Source organism: Chenopodium quinoa, unplaced genomic scaffold (assembly GCF_001683475.1).
Source record: "Chenopodium quinoa cultivar QQ74 unplaced genomic scaffold, ASM168347v1, whole genome shotgun sequence".
Classification (NCBI taxonomy): domain Eukaryota; kingdom Viridiplantae; phylum Streptophyta; class Magnoliopsida; order Caryophyllales; family Amaranthaceae; genus Chenopodium; species Chenopodium quinoa.
Genome location: NW_018742556.1, coordinates 1,579,636 through 1,596,610, shown reverse-complemented (window position 1 = coordinate 1,596,610; position 16,975 = coordinate 1,579,636). Strand labels below are relative to the sequence as shown.

General features: G+C 34.8%; 2 protein-coding genes across 2 annotated transcripts; both read right to left on the bottom strand.

The window, feature by feature from the left end:
- Nucleotides 1-172: 172 nt before the first annotated feature.
- Nucleotides 173-7,546, bottom strand: LOC110720456 (nucleolar GTP-binding protein 1-like). Its single transcript, XM_021899490.1, has 14 exons — nt 7,327-7,546; nt 7,022-7,158; nt 6,815-6,935; nt 6,657-6,721; nt 6,445-6,558; nt 5,360-5,434; nt 5,195-5,233; nt 4,586-4,657; nt 3,735-3,848; nt 2,839-2,910; nt 2,718-2,754; nt 1,624-1,736; nt 929-1,135; nt 173-715 (listed from the first exon to the last, which is right to left on the bottom strand). The coding sequence occupies exons 1-14, from the start codon at nt 7,406-7,408 to the stop codon at nt 623-625; spliced, it is 1,341 nt and encodes a 446-aa protein (XP_021755182.1). The 5' UTR covers nt 7,409-7,546; the 3' UTR covers nt 173-622.
- A 1,132-nt stretch (nt 7,547-8,678) lies between these two features.
- On the bottom strand, nt 8,679-15,206 carry LOC110720455 (dynamin-related protein 1E-like). Its single transcript, XM_021899489.1, has 15 exons — nt 14,674-15,206; nt 14,514-14,577; nt 14,308-14,415; nt 13,499-13,600; nt 13,334-13,384; nt 13,167-13,228; nt 12,498-12,588; nt 12,337-12,401; nt 11,104-11,298; nt 10,882-11,001; nt 10,725-10,795; nt 10,113-10,338; nt 9,908-9,958; nt 9,443-9,817; nt 8,679-9,047 (listed from the first exon to the last, which is right to left on the bottom strand). The coding sequence occupies exons 1-15, from the start codon at nt 14,803-14,805 to the stop codon at nt 8,919-8,921; spliced, it is 1,842 nt and encodes a 613-aa protein (XP_021755181.1). The 5' UTR covers nt 14,806-15,206; the 3' UTR covers nt 8,679-8,918.
- Between the last annotated feature and the right edge of the window lie 1,769 nt (nt 15,207-16,975).

Here is a 16,975-nt window from a genome sequence, read left to right as displayed (position 1 = left end):
CCCAAGCCATCATTGACTAAGCAAGCCCCATTTGTGCGTGTTCCACATTCATTCCCCACAACTAGCTCCACGTAGCATGAGATTTGGACTAGTCTTCACACCCTTACCTTTTTGCTTATTGCTTATGCAACCCAACACAAGTTAGCTTAGGTTAGCTTTTACAACTGGATCATTCACTACAAAAATGCAATATTATTATGAAAAAATTATTCAATTACTCATATAACTACATTCCTGATTCTGTACAATGTTACAGCATAAAAGTAATGGCAACTTTTTCACCAACCCTTTATATGACAATTTATCACTATAGAACAATTGCAAGCAAAATCCCCTTCTTTTCTCCAAAGGCCGATAGAAAACAAAGAAAAAACTACGGGGAGGGTGTGTTGGGGGATCAAGATCAATGGATCATCCTCCACTTAAGATACATTCCAAAAAGAGGAGCTTCTTTTTGTGCCAAACAGGCGAAATAACTGATTTTCTTCCATTATAACAGTTTGATTATAAACGATGATCCGAGCAGCAAATTCTGCAGAGGGCACTATGTGACCTTGGCTTCTTCAATCTACACCAGGATCATAAGACATGCTGCAGAGGGGACTATGAAATAGAACAATTTTCATGAAGTAGTTGCAGCACGTTCTGGGTCTATTATCTCGCTTTTGATCCTAGCTGATTGGGAGATGAGCATATTGTGAACCTTCTGCTTTAGCTGCAAGTAAAAAAGTAAATGAGAAGCCTCTAAGAATCTGTCAATCAGATGCAACAAGAATTATAGAAAAGTAGCATAGGAAATGACAGGAGCCTAATGAATGATAAAGCTGGAATGAGCAAGGTTAAACATATTATCTCTATATTTTCCACCAGACTTGATATTCGATCCTGACTGTATATAGAGCCTAAGCATGGACAAGGTTGTATATACCTCATCGAGACCAAGTCCACTCTTTACAGATACACGAATGGCTCCTTCAGGCCCAAATAACCTATATCTTGCCAGATCCGAATTATCAGCAGCCAAGTCTTCAGTTATGAAGGAGGAAGGGGACTCAGGCAAAATATCACATTTGGAAACAACATCAATCCAAAGATGATTGCTGAATCTCTCCTTGATTTCCATGTACGTTGTGAACTGCATAATCATCAAAATCAAGTAAATAATAATCAATCACTAACTGGTAATAGAACTAACTAACTGCTATCATCATGTATGTTTTACACTCTTCTAGTTGACTGGATAGCAGTGTGGCCGCGTATACTTGGGCTTTCCTAGAGCATAGAGCCTAGCCTACAGTAGAATGCCAGGACATACACTATATGCTTGATGTCATTGAAGATAAATAGGGAGCTGATAGTTGGGGGGAAAAAAGGTTAAAGCAATCAATAGGGAAATGACCATTTTGTCAGCATGAAAACTATACTTGTTTATGATGCAACCGGCTTTTTCAAAAACTGACTATAAGTCACTACATACACCAAGGCATAATTGAACTCTGAATCGAAGAAAATTGGAAAAGAAGAGGACATCCAAAGTAAATTAATAGATGAACCATTATATGCTTTCCATCTAAGCTTATCTTCAGACTAAATGCAAGTCACTTCTTAAGTTAAATAATATACCTGGTCTGACGCTGAAGTTCCACATTCACCTGTTAAATCATGAACATATAGTACTGCTGTTGGCAAATGTGTGAGGACTGCAAGAGTCAGCTTCTCCAAATTGTTCCTCTCCTCTTCAGATTTTGCAAATGGAAGCAATTGAAAAAAAAAAAAAAAATTCCTTCAGACACAATATGAGCTGTTTAAGGAAGGCAATCATTTTGAACAGTGCCAAAAGCTAACAAATAATATAGCACATCATGAGATTACTGAAGAGAAGTTTAAAAAAAACATATGATTTTAGCACCCCCAACGGCCCCAAGTACCGATGTCCACCGTGTGAAATGTAAAGATACATATTTGCAAGCTCTGAAACAATCAATCGAAATGGTGTACTTTGAATATTAGGTTTTTAATGGTCCCTGACAAGTAGACTTACATTCATCCAGGCAATTACTCTTCTACCACAGACAATTTAGGCTCCAGGAAAACACTTGGTTAATTAGCTAGTAAAATAAAATAAAAATAATAATACTCCGTACAAGATTGAACGCATAGTGTATCCACATTGCCCTAAATTTTCATTTTCATGGCAAGGAACCTATAACTGGTCTAGATTAATTCCTTCCCAATCAAGTTTGAGTCTATACTGGTATATTTTTACCTAAATTGGTCTAGTCTATGTTTATACTGGTGGTTACTTTTTATACTTTCCAAAATCAGTCTTTATGTCTGTACAGGTTGTCTACAATATCTTCGGAAGAAACTAAGCTATTTTAAATTAAGAAGAAGATCATCTAAGACAATACAATAATAAAGTATAAACAATCAGAAATAGGCAGACAAGTCTATTTTAACAAATTAAATAGGCCCAATAGGCCAATACTAATCATATTTGTTGCTAAAAGCCATCCTAGTCTCTAGTTCTTGGCCCTTGCTTATCCTCATACACATGGTTTTGGACCCTTCTTAATTTCAAAGATAAACTTCTCATAAAACCACATGGCTTCCATTAACAGACCATAAATATCCTGTCAATTTTCATCCACAAACTCCAATGTAAAGTTCAGCAGAAATTATAATATAGGGAGAACGCAGAACATAACTTCACTTACCATCTAATCTCTTGAGTACACCCGGAGTGTCTGTAACCTGTCAAAAAAAAAAAAAAAAAAGTGAAACAATATTTTCAATGACAATTTAACATACAACAAATACATTTTTTTTTGTGTAGACCTGAAAACGCTGATAGTTCACAACAATATGACCCATCAAAATTCCCCTGGTTGTGAATGGATAGTTACAAATCTGGAGAAAGAGTGAGAAAGGATAGTTATTTTCCACACAACTTAAAAATCATAAATCTTCATGTCTCACCCAACAGCAATAGAATACCTACCACACAATCTACACATAGACACATACTAAAGAGCTTTGAAGAGCAGACACAGAAAATGAGTAGCAGGGCTAGGGTACGTAGTTATTTTTAATAAGAGTAGGAAATATCCATAACTAAAAAGATAATTTCTGTTTTCTTGGATCATCCAGCTTTCATCTAATGTAGAGTTAGACAGCAAACAGCTCCTAATACACCTAAACAATAGCAAAACAAGTAAGTTGTATCTTTGGTTCAAGTCACGAGGTAACTAGCCACTCTTATCCACACATTTGGCACATGCAGATAGCTCATTAGTCTATACTTTAGGTTACACAAATCATATTTTCCTCTTAAACTTGATGTCAGTGCTTTCCTTCACACAGAACAGAGCTCCAGGACTCAAGAGCAGGGTTTAGAAAGGGTGCACCAAGGTGTTAAACAATAACGTGGTTTAATAGTCTATTTCAGTGGGATGTATACGTACAGGGGGCAAAATATTTTTGGCATTAGGAAGTGTGCCTCATTTTGAAGAAGTGCACTCCTAATTTCTTGTGCCAAGGCTGTAGAACCTATGTTGCCTCAGCACACCCCAAGTCATTTTGAACACCAGTGGAATAGTCAATTAGTCTTCTGCTTAAATTTAAAATTTAGAACAAGTACTAAGTGCAACAGAAAGGACAAGAAGAAAATGGAGCACAAAATTGTAATTCTAAGAGCAGTCATTAATCAAGATCAATATAAGCACTCTGAATACCTCAGGTTTTCCTGTTGATAGAATACGAACTAAAGATGATTTTCCAACATTAGGGGCTCCAACAAGAGACAGTGTTGGAGTTTCCAGATCAACCACTGGCATAGCTCGTAATGTCTGCAAGGAAACATGAAGCATAGGGGAGATGCCAACATCCATTTAGTAGCATCAATGCACATGGATCCAGACATACATTAAAGGTAGGTAGAAGCACATAAATCAGATTTGCAAGGATGTGAGAAAAATGTAGAAGATTTTGTCCAACATTTAATAGAAGAAGCACTTGCTTAAATTGGTTGGTAATAATTATAAATCCAATGCATGAACAGACCTGCATGGCTCTCATAGTGAGCAGTCATATTTCTGTTTTTGAAGGCAAATTTTTGAAAGAAAATGAATAGAAAACTCATAATACACCCAACAACATACATATAAATCAAAATGTGAAGGTAAAATATAACAACAGGAAATTTGCCAACTAGATGTGTATATGCATCCTAATGGACCTCCCAGCCAACCATTGATTCCAAGGTGAGATTGTCAGACTCACAGTTCAGAGGGGGTACATATACTAATCAAATCATCAATTGTCAACCAAGAGTTTTTAAAACTCCATTGGTCCAACACAAGTCTGATGACAGATCAATAGTCAAATAGTCTTCTCAACATTTACGTTTTTAAGCCAAGAGAAGCATGCAGAGAAGTTGTTAACAGAAAACACTTAGGAAGATCCAAAGATGAATAACCAGAACATGTATACACGAATGGAAAAAATGGAAATCAATGCCAATTCCCCCCAAAATGCAATATCTCAAAGTGATTCACCTCATCACCAAGGGATCATAGTTTCATACCTTGGCAATATCCAGCAAATCATCAACAGCCTTTCTTTCACGGTAATAAGTTTCTTCCACTCTTTTTATACCCTACAAAATTTAAAATTAATCAAAAAACAGCAACTTACAAACTTGCTTGCATGACAATTTATTTTTTCAAGTACTGGGTGTCATCGTTACACTGCGCTACAGCTGCATGTAACCATGTACTGAGAAATCTAGCAACGACTTCAGAAACATCACTACTAAAGAGGAATTTGCTATTCAACAACATCAGCATCCTGGGGGGGGGGGGATTTCTCCGTATACTAAGTGATAGAAATTTTTACTGATTTTTAATAAATGACATAAAGAAACTACGTAGTACATATTTTGATACTATTAGATTCGAATATGTGACACCAATAATTTTTTATTTTTTTAAAAAATAAACAATAGCAAAGGATTATTAAGTGACAAATAAATATGGCAAAATTAGTTTGATAACTGATATGATTTTTTCTAAAAGGTATAATAGGTGACAGAAAGTTCAGTGATGGCCATAACATAATAGGTGATTCCTTTCACAGCACAACCAGTTGCACACAGTACATACTGTAGTTTAAAACTTGGAACACAAGTATTTACCTCGTTCAACCGTTCCTCTGCCTCTTTCTTTGTCAACGACTGCAATGCACAAATTTCAGTATCATTTAAAGTTATTCATAATTTCTTACAAAAATAAATAAATAAATAAAATATAAGGAAAGGCAATGATGAATAAGACAAAGATCTAATTAATAAATAATCCACCTTGGCACAAAGAGAAGCATGTTCCTTTCCAACAGATGTAACCTTCTTTCGCAGATTGTTTACCTTCAACAAAACCTGCAGAACATCAAGGACCCACAAGCCATATAAATGCTTGCTATAGAATAAACTACAAACATCGAGTCCAAATTATTACAAGCGGAGTTCTACACTGATATAAGGAAATTACTTTAGAATCAAACACAATAACTAGAAGGCCACCCAACAGACAAAAAGATTGATGATGTGCACTTACAACTGCCTAAGATGTCAGAATTAAGAAACTACAAATAATGTTGTTCCATCAGTACCCATCCAATGTACACAGTAGACTTTCTCAAAGAAAACGATCCTCCATAAAAGCACATCACCAGAACTCCTCAATATAGTTCCTAGACTCTCATTGATATCTTGAAAGGCCATCCACTTATCCTTGACTCTTTTATGCTTTATCCTGATAGAAGATTTCAGTGACTTGAATTCATGAACAATAATAGATATACTGACACAAGTGTATCAGTGAAACATCTATATTCCCCAATGCAACCTACGCAATTGAAAATGTTATCTATTCTCCTACAAATCTCTGTTCATCTGAAATTTAGAAATGTGAGGAAAGTCATCATAAAAGAACTTGGCAGGTACACTCTACTCTAACGGATATAGGGAAGAAAATTCTGAAGAACCTTCCTCCTGCAGAAACATCAATCCAATCCCTGTAATTTTCAGGAACAAGTTCTCTCCTTCATAAATTAAACTATTCTTCTGATTTTACATAATTTTCAGGAACAATAAAGGGGGGCCTCAAAATCATTAATTTGAACATCGTCAATTAGAGTCAATACCAATTAGTCCTAGAAATTCTTAATTACGGATATAGATTGAGCTAACTGCATCCAATACTCCTCTTGCAATTAGTTCTTTACTGCACTATTATTATTATTATAGTACAAGAATCAAGGATGACTCCCAAATGAATTCACGTTCTCAACAACTTTAAAGATTCATAGACACATCTAACAACAAAAGTAATACTAAGACCCTGAGTGACAAAAATATTAGAGTAAATATCAGAACTTAGTATTTACCTCTTCATAATTCCCATCTCCAAGCGTCAGTTCAATAAGGGAACGCTCATAAGGATGCAAATGATTTTTGTTAGGGAAGTTTTCTGTATAAGTTCTAAGTGGAACTGCCAACTCCTAAACAAACAAACAAAGAAGATAAACTGTTAGTAAATTACAACTTGATAAAACTACTAACTAAAACACACAAACTATATAACACTTGAATATTTTACCTTCATCAGCGCGTCAAGTTGCTTAGCACCGCGGTTCCTCTCTCGCTTAGCAATATTAGCAATGCCTGCCAATCCCAAAATCAGATTAAAAGCCATTAATCTCACATAAAACACAAATATCCAAGCAAATCAACATAATCACATAAACAACCAATTACCCTTTGTAGCTGAAACCTTCTTAGATTTCCGTATAGCAGATTGGATTATATCAATAGATGGCATTACCATGGGTAGCTTTTGAAAAGCACCAATACCTTCGATTTTCATGGTTTCATTAACCTAATAATTTTCAAATAGAACATTAAACTTAACAATATTTAGAACACAAACAAGGAAACATTTAAACTAAAAAAATAAGAAATTACCTTCACTTTGATTTCTTTTTTGAATTTGGTTTCAGGAATATAACTAGCACCCATAATTTTTTCAGCAGTAGTGGTCTGTATCTCTTTGCATAAACACATTATAGGATAAAATGCTCTTTGGGGTAATTGTCTAGAACCTGCTTAATCATAAACATTTGACAATTTCTCAGAAATTCGAACAAAGTAGATTGATTAAATTGAAAATCCAATAAAAAAAAAACTTAATCAATCAAAATAATACAGTAGATAAAGTTATCTACTTGATGAAATTTTCAATTGAACATAAAGGAAACAAAAGACTGTACCTTTGATAAATTTGGAGGTTCCGAACAATAATTTGTTAGAAGGAATCCGCCATAACTCCAGCATATTGGAAGCTCCAATCATTTTTGTAAATTTGGGGAAGCCAAAAGTTGAGAGCTGGGTATATTTAGTTACTTATCGAGTACAGAGTTACAGACCTTCAACTGATACCCAGAGGAAGAGAGTCAAGGGGAAGAAATTCCAAGTTAAGGTGAAACACAAGGCATAAGGAAAGTAAGACGTGGCTTATGTTAATTTTATCGTAAGACGGTCAATTAAAGGGTAATTTTAACTATTATAATATAATCATGTGGAATGTTGTTAGATTCGTAACGACATATATTTTAGAAATATCAATGTTTAAAAATATAAATGGTTGATGTTGTGCATTGACAAACATGACTAAAGAAATGTGTCAACTAAAAAGAAACGGAGCTAGAGTAGTACTCTATTTTTTTTTTTCTTTTAAGAGTAATTTTACATTTTTAGAATTTTAGTGAAATGCTAAATACTGCCCTAAAAATTATTAAACCACCATCATTTCAATCAAAGACACATTCTTGTCCTTACTAAAAAAATTTCCCTTCAAAGCTTTCTAACGATATCTTATTTGTCTTAATTCGATTTCAATATAAAAAGTTATGATATAAACAAAAAGCGCAAAAAAAAAAAAGAAAAAAAGTGAAGTTCTTGGGGAGAAACGCCTAGAACTATCGGCGTTTCTCCCCTAAAGTTTAGGAAAAAAAAAAAAAATAGACGTTTGGCCTCCACTTAAAACAAAACCGACTTTAACTTTGTTAATGTGTCCGATGACCTTGCCCTCAGTCGGTGGTGGTTTGTTGGAGGAGAGAAAGTTTGAGTTAGAGGCCAAAGAATAAAAACTTGGAATACACGCAAGAGTATATTTGTCCATTTATATTTAAATACGGGCATTACCTGATAAAATAAGGACATAGTATAGCTTTTTTTTTTTTCCTTTTTTTTTTATATAGGACATTGTATAGCTTGTCACTCAAGGTTTTTACTTTTTAGTATAAAATTTTTAATTTTAACATTTTTTATTGTACAACCAAAACTCTTCTATTACCCGATTATGATGATTCCAGGTTCCAGTCTTGCTCACCATCAACATTGCATGGCCAAAGAAGTTTATGTTATTCGTATTAACAGCTACTCTAGGAGGGATGCTTTGATGGTGTGCTCACAATTAATCAAGTATCTTTGTCGCTCCAAAATGCTTCACTTTATGCTCCTACCTATGGACCAATAATTCTTCAGTACAACCAACATACAAAGGAGCAAAGTGAGCAATATTGTCAAAAAAAAAAAAAAAAAAACACAACAAAATACTACGAGTAGAAAAAACAACTGCACATATGCTTCTGTTGGACTGACATTTACAAGACAAACATGTTTATGCCATGCCGTCGGAACATTGATCTAATAACCTGCTCCAGTGATGCAGGCAAAATAATTCCCAAAGACCAAAAGGCAATAATTAGCTTAAACCTCAAGTCAGACATATACTAAAAATAGTAGGGGCTATGATACAAAACTTATATATATATTTTAAATGGAACAAACGCGAACACTATCATCGAGCCCATGATACGGACTCAATCTCATCCCTTGCGGCCTTGTATAATTCAAGCCTCTTGGCACATTTTTGTCTCCTCTCCATCAATGTTGGATCTTCATCAAGCATCTGTCCAAGCTGCTTAGCCTGAAAGCAAATGGAATCAAATATTTCAGATTCATCCAACTCGAACCGATAGCTCAGAAAGTACTACTCAGCCAATATAAGATGAGATGTTGGGCGGGTAAACTTTAATACTTCGTATATAAGGTCTATCTCAGGTCTGAGCTACGACTGCAGGGAATTTCGGACTTAATTCATAAGTGAATTAGTGGAGATTGCTATCTGCTAACTTGGGCAATAACATTACCTATTGGATTTTTCTGCACAAGTACTCCATGCTATTTAAAACGTAAATAATTGTTTAAATAGATAAAAGTGCACATGCAGGAGTGTAAAATTCATCCAATCCATAGCTACAATGGAGCTTACAGCACAGAATCATGAAATGCATGCATAAAATTTTTAAAACATAAGATTACCTCTCTCTTGCCAACTTGCGTGTAAAAGAGATTCAGCAATGAGTGTTTAGCTTCCCTGACCTGACAATGAACAGCCGCCTTGGGGATGGTGTTTTTAAGTGTATCCGATATCATATTTATATACGATGAAACATTTGATGCTATTCTTCTAAAATGCCCCTCATTATATCGATCTACATTTGGGGCTACCGGATTTGCCCCTTTCTTCTCCTCCATTTCCTGAGGAAGTTTGCGGAAGAAATCCACAGTCAAGTATGCAGATTCCATGTCCACTAACCTAATGACTGTCTTCTTACTTTCATCACGGAATCTCTCTAATGACACATAACAAGCTGCACCTAGTTCAGCTTGCAAGGAAGGGAAGCGCTTAAGTTCCTGTACATTGAAAGAAAAGAAGTTCAAGAATCCCATAAAAAAAGAACCAGTAAAATCTAAAAGCTACAACATTATAAACTCAAATCTCACCTGAGTTTCTGAAATTGATTTCCTTACAAGTTCCTTTAATACCAAGTGAACCTGTACAAAAGAAATATTCAGAAAATAACTTAAAAAAAATCTGAGTTAATGTTCCTCAGCTTCTCAAACCAATTGTGTTTGAGAGTTGTGACAATGAGCAGGAGATAGATAAAGACAATTGATGAAATAGAAATGCAGAACAGATAGCACTTACAGCATCAACGGAAGCTTCAGCAGGGCCTCTGAAATAATTTAAAGCACCATCAATCAAACGCCGATAACCTTGCTCAGGGGCTATGAGATGAGGTTGGTAACCATCAGCCTCGGAGACCACCTTCTTAACATTCGGTAGACACAAATATCGATCAAAAGGCAGCTTTTTCAAAGCAGCAGGGAGCTGATGGTCAAAAACACCATATATTCGATCACCGCCAGGACGCCTAAAAAGAATGTAGGAACCTTAAAATAATTATATGAGTATAAAGAAATTTGAAATCTGAAACAGAATTTGATAAATCAAGGATCAGCCATTAACACAGAGAACCTAGATTTCCAGGGAGATGAATTATAATTATCCATGCAAAATGTGTAGTAACAAGTACAACAAGTGGTAACACACACATATATGCATAAAAAGATGGTAATTATTAAAGCTTAAGAAGAGCTTTCAAGCGTGAAGTTATAGAAAAATAGTGAAAACAATAACTTATAATTCCTTCAAATCAGCAAAAAATGCACATGAAACAAAGTTGAATTATAAATTCTGGAGAGTAAAGAAAGGAACATTGTCACTAATTCAAAACTTGTATGAAGGCAGGGGAATTACCCTCCATCTAGATGCTCCTTGAATATCTTATCAAATGCACGGCAAAGTTCCAAGATAGTGTATAACTGGGCCTGAAATATAACGTCTGAGTTACTGAAGAAGTTTGTCTAGATACGTTTTACTATCATGGAAAATTAATTTTGGAAAAGTTACTCACCCCAGCATCAACACCCACAGGTCGACCAAGACGATCCAATTCTGCTTCTAATTCATCAATATTTTTGTTTATCAATGAAATTATACTCGGGATACGGGCCCTAATTACTGACTCCAAATGCTTTGATAAGACAGAGAAATCATTTGTCAGCGAATACAAAATCAAACCAACACATAACTGCCATCAATTCATCAAAGAATAGAGTGGCCCAGAGAATTATACCTGAGAAAGCATTTTTGCAAGATACTCAGACCCCATTCTACTAACTAAATATGAGTAGTCAGGGCTGGTAGCAAAGTACTCGCGCTCCTTGTGCCTTGCAGCCATCATATCAGCATTTCTATTGATATCTGCCTGTGAACGATTCACTACACCCACCCAGGGGCGTTGAAGTCGATAAGATCTTCCTTCAAGAACCTTGTACAATGAAGGAAAGGGTAAAAAATCGGAGTATCAATCATACAAGTATCACAAATTCAAGTATTTAATTTTAAGCCTTTACATGATGTTTTAAACAGGCAAGAGGAAGGGTTACTACAACATAAAGCATGATTTAAGAAACTGGTGGCTTAAACTCTTTTTGGTCCCCAACCCCCAATAATAAACGCAATTTCCCACTATTGAGGAATCATGTCATCATCAGCTAACATTGTAAAACTCAGTCAAAGTGTTATTCATGTCTTTGATACTAAATAGTATGTCACTTAAGACACCACATAAAATTGACTTGTTGAACCATTCAAGACTATATTGAGGTTTTCTATACTTTCACATTAATTTCCAAGGATTACATAGCAAGATTAGATACATAGGCTTTAAGGCATAGCAGTAGAACTGTTGAGGAAAATTCGTGATCTAAATAGGCAATACAGCAATACACACACCAGAAAATTCCTTCTAAATTTCAAGTTACTTCTTTTTTCTTTCAAGGGGATTCCTATTCGAAGGGAGGTAGACTACTCAAGACTTCTGTAGTTCATTTATAATTGAACTGAATAAAAGTAAGCGAGTTACAAAATAACCAAAAAAAAAATGAAGAAAATGAATAAAGGGGATGATTTTTAGTTTTCAATAAATCTTAAGGAGTACAACCTTATGTTTGGAGATTTTATAGAATTTATTTGAAAGTGAGAATTCCTTTTTTTTATTTGTTTACAGTAACTACTTGAGCCAGCCATATCTACTCAAGGTGTTCAAATGATAAGATAACTTGGATAACCAAAGTAACAAAGAGAATCACACATGGTAATGCGTAATCCATACGCAATAGCAAAAATATGATTTTAGTGGGATAAATCCACACAGAACCAACTAGGCCTGTAAAAGTATAGTACCAAGAACTAAATATATATTACACTAAAAAAATAAGTAGATCTAACCCATTAACTTGGTTTTTGGTTTAACCAGGAGCTATATAATGAACAGGAAAAAGAATTTGAGCTAAAGGTAACATACTTCCAAGGCATTCGTCCCTTTATCCATCAGATCCAACTTTGTTAGAACACCAAAGGTTCGATCACCTAGAACATTTATGTTAAAAACTCATCAGAAAAAAGATATTAAGATGAGAAAACAATTGGTAAAATATACGCACATGTAAAGAAAAATCAAAGTACCATGGGGATCCACTTCTTTAGCAAGCTTCATGGCATCTGATGTTGCTATATCTTGATTTGCTGGTGATATTGCCAGAATAATACAATTGGGCTATAAAAGAAAATGCTATAACATTAGAATGACAACATACTACTTCATTCAACAACTCCAAACCAAATACACTTACCACTTTGAATATATCACTCTATCATCCACACACATAGAATCAAACTAGAATCCTCAGTATGAAAAGAAAAAAAACTTGGGTGGGGCTTGTCGGAGGAACTTCATAACTAGGAGATTTGGAGAGTGGGTCCTTGTTTCAACTTAGGCATTTTTTCTAAACTAAAATACAAGTATGGATATGCTCTATTTCAAATCCACTTTTAGTTCCCAAAATGTGTTAACCAAAAACCCACTGAGTAATTCAATATGTAATAGCCCCCTCCTCTAAGCTTGTAAAAGAAATCAAAGCATACAGGAATGTAAGATTCAAATATTGCATACGCATAGATGCTTTATGATTACAAAGCAATCCATAAAATTATAAAAATATAACTTGCATGGTAACCATGGAGGTGAACAGAAAGGTTGTAATTACAGGGTCTGGATGATGAGTAATCAGAATATTATGATAAGAGTACAGACATGACCAAAAATAGAGACACGATGATGAAGTTGGCAATTACCTTTTCAACATATGTTCGAACCATGTCCTCAATGTCTTGGACGATACTCTCAGGCTGACCCTCTGGGGTTAAAAACCATTAATAAATAAATAACCAAACTCAACAACAAGCTAATAAAGATATACTTATATATTCATATGTATTCCAAAAAATGCTGGGAAGCTCACCTACAGCAACCTTTGTCAAACCAGGCAAATCAATGAGGGTCAAGTTGACAACTAAAAAAGCAGTAAAAACAGTGAGAAAATGTTCAATAACACTAGCAAAGCACAGCACAAATATAGGGCAAGCCCTGCATAATGGACAAAAATGATGTAAATTAATTTTTTTACCATTAGGTGAATAAATGCTGAGGTGAATGGGAACGGGTGATATCATTTTCGACTTTCCTGTTACTCGATCAGTTTCATCTTGAATCTCCTTGCGAACAAGGGCTAAAAACGAAAACATATAAACAAATATTCAAAAAATGACCTTTGCACAAACCAGTGTCAGAGATGGCAAAATAGTAATACTAGGTAACCAATTGAAAAGTGCAAAGTACATATAGCAAAAACAAAAGGTCATGTGAAGACACTCTACATCCTAAAATTGAAAAAATTAAAGAATTTTGAAAAATAAATGATCAAGTAGCAGGAGTACACAAGACTTGCAGTATTACATGAAAGTACAATGTATAGTATATTTAAAAGTAGCTACCTTTTTTATAAAAAAAAAAAAAAAAAAAAAAAAAAAGTGCAAATAATGCTAAAAGGATTAGTAGAACTTTAAATTTTAGAGCTTAAAACTCTTAAAAAGTTAAATGTGGAAATCCTATCAGTATGGACCAATCTCAAATCAAAATAACAAAGATACATGAAACGAATAACGCTTCAATTCTACTCCCTCCGTCTCTAAATGTTACTAGTAAATTATAAACAAATCAAAATTACAAGCTAAAGGATGAGAATTACAAACCAAAACAGTAAAAAAACCTTAAACCAACCAACACTTAGACAAGTGCAGAAACTCAACAAGAACAAACCTTCCATCATTTACTAATCTAATCAAAATGTTATTACTAATTAAATCATGATTTAGTTCTAAACCTTCAAACAAACAACAGAAGTAAAAATTAGCTTAATGGATAAGAATTATATACCAAAATCACTGAACTGACGCTTCGGCAAGTGCAAAAACTCAGCATATTCTTTCGATCCATCCTCTGTCTTATGCAATTGCAACACCAATGGCCGTCTCGTCACAATTCCTACCATAATATTCCAATTTTAAAACCTTCAAACTCAACAAAATTGGAAAAAAAAAAAAAAATCTCAATAAAAACAATAATGAATTAGAAAAACCAACCTGATCCTCTAGGAAGAAAATCACGGCCAACAATACTCTCAAGAACAGAAGATTTTCCAGAACTCTAAAAAATTACAAAATTCAACAATAAAAGTTAAAATTCAACTGAAAAACTGATGAAATTGAAGTATGAAGAGGAGAGAGAAAAAATCAGAAGTACCTGACCACCGACGACGGCGACAGAAGGAAGAGCTTCCCAGAGAGAAGAGAAAGAGGAGTCACCACCGCCATGGTCACCGAGAACAGTACAAGCTCGTTGAATTCGGTTGACGAGTCCAATCAAACTCTCCATAGTTGATATATTTGGAAAATTGAAACCCTAGAAATTCGAGGTTTGAGTGTTGAAGAAGATTAGAAGAAGGTTCTGGTTATGGTGGTGGTGGAGAAGCAGGGGAGTAGAAATGGAAGAGAGAGAAAGTTGGGGGGTTTTTGACACGCTGAAGAAAAGAGGGAGTTTGGAAATGTATTGTAATAAAAATATTAATTTAATGTTAAAATGGAGAGAAAATAGGGGATAAGGAATGAAAGTTATGAGAAGAGTCTTTTGGTCAGTCGATGTTTTTTTTTTTTTTTTTTTTCAATTTAAATTTAAATAAAATAAAATAAAAACATAAAATTCGTTATAATGGTACTCAGTTTGAAGTATTTGGATTTGGTTTCAAGAAAAAAAAGTGTTTGAAGTTTGAAGTTTCAAAATTTGAAAGAGGAAAGGTCCGGTCCCCACTACTATTATTGGTCTTTGCCTTCGGTACCGTTGGCGAGAGCGCGGTGAGTTAGCTAAGCTGATGTTCTCCCTCGAGTTTTTTTTTTTTTTTTTTTTTCGACATTTTTATGTCTAACTTGAAAGACAAATAAAATAAATAAATACTTCCTCTGTTCTTTTTCACTTGACATGTTTCTTTTATCACGCTTACCAATGCAAGACTTTAGCGAAATAACTTCAATTCTTCATAAGTAAAAATTATAAAAGTTGTATATTACGATAGTACTCATTGAGACGAATTAAAAAAGATATCATATGAATATATTTTTCCTTACATATCATTTACAAAAGACGGTCAGAGGAGGGGTGGTGAATAGTGTAAAAGTCAAAGCGGGTCAAGTAAAAGAGAACGGAGGAAGTAAAGTAATCCTTTTTTTTTTAATTTACATCACTTGGTGATGCGCGGAGTTTTAGGAAGATAATACTACCTCCGATAACGGTTATTTGCAACATTTGTCATTTTGGAAAGCTACCTATTATGTGCAATAAATTTTTTTTCTTTCCAAATTTAGTAACTTTTTGTCAACAAAATGATCATATTACCCTTACTTAAACAACTTAGACATCTAATTAAATTATTAACTTGATTTAACTTTTACCTAACAATCTGATTATTGTAATCATTTTGCATTTTCACCAAAAATCATTCAGCTTCATCATCTCCTTCACCCTTCTTCAATTTCATTAGAATCATTCATCCCTCACCCTTCTTCAATTTCATTAAAATCATTCATCTTCATCATCTTCCCCATTATCTTTCTATCTCCTCTTTCATCATCCACTTCCTCTTCCTCTCCATAATCTAATATCTACATATTTATCCTTTCAACATTAACTTTCTCTCTCCTCCTTCAACCACTTTTCATGAATTGAAGAAGGACACTCAATTCAGATCTGGAAAAATGGTCTCGATTTTACGGGTTTGGAATCTGGGTTTGTGGGGTGGCGTGAGTTTCATGAGGGTGGCGTGAGTTTGTGGGGGTGGGTCTTCGTGGTGGGTGGGTCTGGTTTCTTTCGTGGAGGTGGTCGCATGTGGGTTTCGGTTTAATTGGGTTTCGTGGTAGTTCAATTAGTGGTGGTTTAATTAGTGGTGGTGGTTCCATCTTACTCCTTCATCTTCCCCATCTTCTATCTAGATCGCATGTCGGGGGTCTAGGTGGTGTTCTAGGTTTCGTGGGTGTTGTTGATTGTCTAGGTGGTGTTGGGTTTTGTGGTGGTGGTTGAGATTAATTCAATTTGTGGTGGTGGTGGTGGTTGGGATTAATTCAATTTGTGGGGGGAGTTTTCGGTGGTGGTGGTTTCGGTCGGTTTGTTGGTGGTGGTTTTCGTGAGTTCTGGGTTTCGGTTGGGGTAGTTGTCGGTGGGTTCTGGGTTGAAGGTGGTGGTGGTTTTCGGTGGTGGTGTTGGTGGTGGTGATTGTGGGTTTTGATTTTGGTGGTTTATTGATTTTGGTTAATTGTGGTTTTTTTTTAAAATTAGATTAATACTTAACTACTACCCTTGTATTTCAATAATCATGTCCGCGCATGTCCCTTTCGTTGCAAATAACTGTTAACGGAGGTAGTAAATATTGTGAGTGACTGAATAATTTATTATAATACCCGTGCTCATGCACGGGATATATGTAGTATATATATTATGAGGAAAAAAATATTAGAAGGGTGGTTATTATTTTGTTTTGTTTTTTTTTTTTTTAATA